Source organism: Amblyomma americanum, chromosome 9 (assembly GCF_052857255.1).
Source record: "Amblyomma americanum isolate KBUSLIRL-KWMA chromosome 9, ASM5285725v1, whole genome shotgun sequence".
Lineage (NCBI taxonomy): Eukaryota > Metazoa > Arthropoda > Arachnida > Ixodida > Ixodidae > Amblyomma > Amblyomma americanum.
In genome coordinates, this window is record NC_135505.1 from 29,542,831 (window position 1) to 29,550,352 (window position 7,522).

The window sequence follows — 7,522 nt, forward strand, 5'->3', positions numbered from 1 at the left end:
TCATAACAGTGTTTTACGATTTTCCAATTTTCAAAATGTTTGTCCTGGAATATTGGATGTGCTTCCGCAATGGCCAAGCTGAGGTGCTGGTGACGAAGTTCGGCGAAGAATACCAGCACATTAACAAGGGATCGATTGCTTTCTTAGGTGAACTATCCGACGTTCGCGACACCCTCGCCCTCTCGAAACGAGCCCCCGAAGATTCACCAGCACATGTCCGACATAAACTCAGCCGTGCCCAGGAAGAAACAAAACCAGATCCGCAATCTGCTTCGAAGCTACAGCGAGTACTTTTCGTCATCGCCGAAGGTCCGACAAAAGCCGATTGCCAAACATCGCATTATAACTGAGCAGCACGACCTACCTATCCGCCAGAGCCCCTTCCCTGCGTCACTGTGAGAAAGACAGCCATCCGGGACCAAGTGGAAGAAAGGATTTGCGACGATGTCATCCAGTCTTCAAGCAGCCCATCGGCGGCATCGGTTGTCCTAGTGACAAAGAAAGACGGCGCACTTCAATTCTGCGTTGATTACCGCCGCGTGAACAACATAACAAAAAAGGACGTTTACCCCCTCCCCGCATCGAGGACACACTGGACCGGCTCTGCAACGCCAAGTATTTCTCATCGATGGACCTGAAGAGCGGTTACTGGCAAATTGAGGTCGATGAAACAGATAGCGAGAAGACCACATTCATCACTCCGGGTGGCCTCTTCAAGTTCAACGTGATGCCGTTTGCTCTTTGTTCTGCACCAGCTACGTTGTAGTGAGCAATTTCGGTTTAAAGCGCTTAGACACATTGACAGGGAACATAAATAAGAAAGACGACAGCACAGGCGCTGAGTACGCCCATGTCTAAGCGCTGTCAACCACAATGAATCAGCACCAACTAGCCCAACAGCATGTCCTATTCAAGTTTAATGAGTAATGAATACAGTGCTGACAGGCCTGAAATGGCGGATTTTACTAGTGTATTTAGACGACTTCGTAGTCTTCGCCTCGAACTTTAGCGAACGCCTAAAAAGGCTTCGAACAGTACTAAACGCAATGAAGTCGTCCAGCCTAGACTTAGAAGAAGATAAGTGCCACTTTCATTTTGAAGAGCTGCTGTTTCTAGGCCAAATCCTCAACAAGGAGGGAGTGCACCCAGACACGCAGAAAACAGCTGCTATCGCACTGTGTCCGCCACCGGCCGATGAGAAAGCGGTGCGCAGATTCCTCGGACTGTCCGCGTATTACCGACGATTTGTCAAAAAGCTTTCGCGCATCGCCGAGCCTTTGACCCAGCTGAATTAGACCGACGTGCCATTCAAGTGGGAAGTGCCTCAAGAAGGATCCTTCATTGAACTTCAGCGTCGTTTACAGTGCCCACCGATCCTCGCGCACTTAGGTGAAAACGCCGAGATTGAAGTTCATACCGACGCGAGCAGCGCGGGCTTCGGCGCCATCTTCGTTCATAAAAGCGACGGGCTGGAGAAAGTCATCGCATAGGCTAGCCGTTTCCTTTCCAAGGCCGAGGCTAACTATTCGACAACTGAGAAGGAGTGTCTTGCCGTCATCTGGGCTACGTCGAAATTATGCCCTACCTATACGGCCAACCGTTCAAGGTATGACCAGCGATCACCATGCGCTGAGCTGGCTTGCCAATTTGAAGGACCCCTCTGGCCGCCTCTCTCGAAGGAGTCTGCGCCTCCAGGAGTTTGGCTTCACCGTCATTAACAAGTCCGGACGCAAGCACTATGATTCCGAATGCCTTTCACGAGCCCCTGTAGATGCACCGCCGCCGGACAACGATGAGGACGCCTTCCTGGGACCCATCAGCCGAAGCTCTTATGCACAGCAGAAACGCTCGCACCCCGACCTAAAAGGCCTCATCGAGTACCTGGAAAGCAGGGTTTCTTCACCCCCCGATTCATTCAAGCGAGGACTGTCTTCCTTGTGTGTACAGAATGATGTCCTCATGAAGAAGAACTTCGCAGCGAACAAAACAGCCTACTTCCTTGTTGTACCTGCTTGTCTCTGCGAAGAAATTCTACAGGGTTCACACGACGAGCCGACAGCTGGACCTCTCGGGTTTTCTCGCATCCCGTACCGCACTCAAGACTAGTATTATTGGCCTCGTCTTCCTGCCGATGTCGCACATTGTGTGAAAACCTGCCGAGATTGTCAGCGATGAAAGACACCTCCCACACGACCCGCAGCTTTTCTGCTCTCTATTAAAGCCCCTCAAGACCCTTGTAGTAGATAAGCATGGTCTTACTTGGCCCTTTCCCAAAATGAACTTTTGGAAATAAGTGGAACACCAAAGCGAAGGACTACGTGACCCGCTACGCCGAGGCAAAAGCCCTACGAAATGGAACAGCAGCATAAGTCGCCAAATATTTCGTGCAGTGCATTCCTCTGTGAAACGGTGCCTGCGATGTGCTTATCTTGCACGATCAGATTTATCTTGATTGATCGCCTCCAGGCAGAGCCTATTCTGGGATTTTACAGACTATTCTAGTAACTATGCACGCCGTACCTCGAAAGTTCGCTATCAGCTTTAAACTGAGCACGGCGGGTAGCGGTGGGCTCGACAACCGCCGAGCACGCTTGTTGCTACGCCGCCACGCAATCATTTAGTTCTTTACGAGCGCAAATCGGCCCTACTAAAAAAGTTTTGTTTAGAAGCCATTTTCTCTGTTTTTCTGTTCTCTGGACTGCACTGCCCACTACGTGACAATATCTTCCCACACATAAATTGATTAGTGACTAGAAAGTCGTTGAAACTAAATCAAAGAAATCATCCGTCGCCTTTTAAAAATCACCAGCCCTTTTTTTCGTGGCTCTCAAGAAAGCCGATATAACAGATGGGGAAGCGCAGCAGAAACCAGTACGAGGTGCACTGTCAGCGCCAAGCAGAGAAGCAGAGTAAAACATAGCCCGTGCTGTCTTCATTCTCGCCGCTTCGCCGCCATTGACACTGTGTATTGGAAAATTGTCAGCCTGTAAACGAAAGGTTGTGGTTTATCATCACAAATTCAGAAGTTGTACGACACTCTAGACACAATGAGCTGTTCGCCGCAATGTCATTGGAATCCTGAACTCAATGTCGATGATACCGATGGCGGTGAGTCGGAGACTCCTGCATTTCGATGGTTGCGAAACAAGCCTTTCTAATCTGTACGAATGGCGGCATGGAAAATCAACAAAACACAATAGGAGACTCCATAAATTGCTCTCTGCGTTTACGTTCTCGTGCTGGGATGCTTGCAAGTGACTAGAGAACAAGAAATAAATAGCGCCAGCTTTTTCCACTGTTCGCTATAGGAAAAAGAGCAACGGGTTTCGACTCTTCAACGGTTCTGTCAAGAATGCTCCTACCGTTACGTTCTCTATTCCCGTAATTTAATGCGTTTCCTGCGTGGCTCATATTAAAACAAGTATGGTACATGGAGACCCTAGGTGTCCTGTACAGATGACCGATATGTAGCTTCTTACCGACACCACATTAGTCGTGACAATGATATGAAAATAACGTTCAAATTAGAGTGATCGAGCATTTTAGAAATTTTGCGAAAATGCTTCGGAGTAATGTGACTTAGAAAGGTCAGGGTTCGGGCTAGTGGGTAATCAGCATGAGGATTCATAGCGCACAGAATACACAGGACACAACACAAGCGCTTACTTCCACTGAATGGTCTTTATTTGGCGCTGACAGCCTTATAAAGGTCAGGTATTGCACACGTACAAACAACTAACAATGATTATCTTGTCAAGGTCATGATGTGTCAAGGAAAGAAGAAACAATAAAAACCTACCAAACAGTGCACAAGTTTCACACTTTCGCCCTCTGCCTTGCACCTAAGAAAGCTAAGTCTTTCATTGATAAAAACACCGAAGGATCACTGATACAATTTCCCAGTCCCTCTTTTTCCATCTCTGCCGCTTCAATTATTTCCCTCGTTTTTTGATTGCTATTTTTTCCTAATACTGAACACTCCTTGAAGTTAGGCGTGCACTTGTGACTACGGCAGTGACGAGCCAGATTACCTGGTCCCTGATCTCTAACACTTCTGTGGTGCTCGCTGAGTCGCTTGTTCAGGCACCGGCCTGTCTGCCCGATATACAACTTGCCACATGAAAGTGGCAACCTGTATGTAACGTTATCGGCACAAGTTACAAATGGGTTCTGATGCCTTACAGAGCAGGCCTTCTTATCCTGCTTGTCTGGACATGTGTTCTTACACATGCGGGACAGTTTTTCTGGGGCTGACATGCAAATTTTTACACCAATTTTCTCTCCAATCTTTTTGTGGCCGTGGGAAATCCTGTGAACATAAGGTATTACTTCAATTTTGCGGGTACCTTCTTCTTTATCTGTCAACGTTGTGTTTTTCTTTTATCTGCGCATGCTTTCTGCTACTGCTACTACAAGGTACCTCGGGTAACCCGCTTCCCGATGGCGATGAACCTGATTATTGAAACTTGTTGTCATTAGGCAGGTGCACGACTTATTAACTGCATTGGACAGGCATGTTTTTACCACTCCTCTGTTGACTAACTTCGTATGTGCGGAGGTAAATGGTAAGAGAGCCTTATTCCCTATAGGTTCATACATCCAGCAAACCCGACTCACAGAAACTAATTTTAAATCAAGGAAACGGATCATTCCTTCAACAGGAAGCTCTTGAGTAATGGACAGTGGCTCAAGACACTTCGCGAAGGTAGGTATAGTGCTTTCTGCTACCTGAAGAAGGCTTCCATTGCTCTTCTGAAGAACAACCAAGTAATCATCTACAAACAGGAACGTTTTTATCACCACTTTACTATCTAGATTACTCTGTATCCTCCTATCTGCGCTCGCAAGAAACAAGTCACTAAGGGCAGGCGCTATGCACGAACCTATACACACTCCCTTTTTTTGCAGATATACTTCCTCATTCCACTTAACAAAGGTTGACGAGAGGTACAGGGACACAATTAAAAAAACCATCAACTGAAATACCAGCTTCATTTTGAAACGATACGGCGCCATATTTATGATTTTTTTTATATTTGCACGGTTGAAAACGCTTCAGTAGAGGACTCTTTATTCTAATACATTATGACCATCTATTTCGCTGTCATTTTAAATCACACTGCGCAGAGTACGGGACACCCCCGCCGAACACCTGCCTGCGTGCCGTCGTGGGCGAGGCATGCGACGAGTCCCTGCATGTCCGCCAGTGGTTCTACAACCCGCTGAGCTCGGCCTGCGAAAACCTGTCGCAGCTGTGCCTGGCCGGCCGAAACCGGTTCCCGAACTACGCCGCCTGCACCGAGACATGCCTCGCGAGGGCAGATCCAGCGGCCCGTCAAGTGGTTGTGAAGGAGGGTCGCACTCGGACTGTACATAGCGGCGTATGAGTGGCAACGGCAAGCCGCAGCTTCCAAGAAGAGCTCCGGAGATGTCGATTACGATCAATCCACGTTTCCCGCTAGCCCAAGACGTTAGATTGTAGGACACGCTCAATTTTGCGTCCTAGAATGTTGGAGCCCTGAAATTGCAACTCTCAGCGCGGACCTATTTTACTATTATAGAAATAGTTAATTGCGCGACTGTCCCCTGTGAGATAAACGTAATGGAGCGTATTGAAAACTTCACATGTTATCTTGTTTGGCACAAAGTTGATTTCCTTCAGGTAGTTATAGTTCAGTACAAAATATTCGCCAATTTACGCTCGATTTGTCTGAAATTATTTCGCGGCCATCGGCAAGCAAGCCGTTTGATGCGTTAAAAGAAACTTTTTCGCTCCTGATTTCTTTCAGAAATAATCTAATCAAGCTGTATATTATTGTTCCCTCTGCGTAGCCCTAATAAAGTGGCAAAAATATATTTTTTTCTTACTGGCCATCGTGTATTGAAATATAGTTGTTACATCTTTAGTAGCGAAACTCTTCAATGCAATCAAGAAATATAACCGGCGATTAAGGTATTCCTGTTGCAAAATTTAAGCGCAGCTTGAGATTGCGATGTATTAATGCAGAGAACTTGGACGATACTGAAGTTACCTTGAAGAGTACAATTCGAAGCGTTGCAGCTTTGTAGAACAAGGCCTGTCAGCTATCGCACTGGTCAGTAATGTAGAGTGGCGCGATGCAGTCTTTCTGGGTTGCGACGTCCTCTCTCACGTTTGCTGCTCCCTCCATTGCAAAGAGATCAGTTCGTAGCTTCAGCGACGAAAGCTGACGCCAGAAAGGACGTGTTTTCGTTTTGAGCACTGCAAAAGGCACTTGGCGCTCACAGTCATTGTAGCACGCGCCCATTCTCATGGTAAACTGTGTGGACTCCACAGACGTGCATGTATGTGCTGGTTGGCGGTTAGACTGCCTATTCCTGGCTGATTCAACCTGCGACAAGCATTTTGTGGTGGATCTTACCCATGAACCTAAGCGGCAATAAATTGTAAATAGAAAATTATTTCTTTTCTTTTTTTTGGGGGGGGCAAAGGTCGCAGTATCTGTTTCGCGTATCACGGTGGGCACCTGAACCGCGCCGTAAGGGAAGGAATAAAGGAGGCAGTGAAAGAAGAAAGGAAGAAAGAGGTGCCATAGTGGAGGGATCAGGAATAATTTCGACCACCTGGTGAGCTTTAACGTGCACTGACATCGCACAGCCCACGGGCGCCTTTGTGGTTAGCCTCAGTCGAAACGCGGCTATCGCGGTGCGGTTCGAACTCGGGTATTCCGGATCAGTAGCCGAGCGGCCTAACCACTGAGCCACCGCGGCGGTTGTGGCAATAAGGGACCCTGAATTTTTGCACAAACTCGCCTTGATCGGGCATGGTAGTGCGTCGTTTTTCTTTAAACTTCCAATGTGTGCAGCCTGCAACGGAGAGGTTGCGAGGGTATCTGCCCGCTAACGTATCCTGCTACCCGCTGCGACCGGAAGAATCGGACCTGCTTTCAAGAGTCATCGCGCCGCACCGTCGCCAATTTCCCTGACAGTCCCATTTTTCAGCAGCAGTCCGAACCAGCCGTCTCGGGCTCCGTGACGTCATTACGGGTAGCAGCGGTCCTGCTGCCCCATCTGTTTTCCTTGCGCTGCCCTGAGGGCGCACTGCTTCTCGTTCTCCGGCAGCGCTGACTCCTCGGCCGACGATATCGTCGAAGGGTCTTCAAATTGAATGGCACATGAGTATACCTGCAGCCTGCGTGGGCTTCTCCGTGGTCCACGCGACTGTTTTTCGAGTGCCGCTGTTTGTGGTAGATGCGGCGCAGAACAAAGCCGCCCCTGTAGCAGTGCCTGCCCGCTACGTGATCGCAGTGTTCATTTCCGCTTTTCCGACGCTAGGACGCAGCTGCAGGGGAATACGTATGAAGCGACGTGGGAGAGAGGGCAGTCATCCAGCAGGCTCGATCAGTTCTTTTCACGCGAAGGTGATAATTCACTAGCAAAACTGGAAAACCGGAGGTATGTGTGACGTCTCAACCTTCGACGGTGTGCCAGTGGCGGATACTTTCTTTGCGCAGCTGCTCCGTGAATGCCCGGAACCGGCACC

General features: G+C 48.5%; 1 protein-coding gene across 1 annotated transcript in view; it reads left to right on the forward strand.

Moving 5' to 3' along the window:
* The window catches only part of LOC144103270 (papilin-like), a 32,085-nt gene extending 26,154 nt beyond the window's left edge, over positions 1–5,931 (forward strand). The window contains exon 5 of the mRNA XM_077636033.1: positions 5,128–5,931. Within this exon, the coding sequence (XP_077492159.1) occupies positions 5,128–5,387 (260 nt within the window). The 3' untranslated portion in view covers positions 5,388–5,931. The remainder of the gene's footprint in view (positions 1–5,127) is intronic.
* The last annotated feature ends 1,591 nt before the right edge of the window (positions 5,932–7,522 follow it).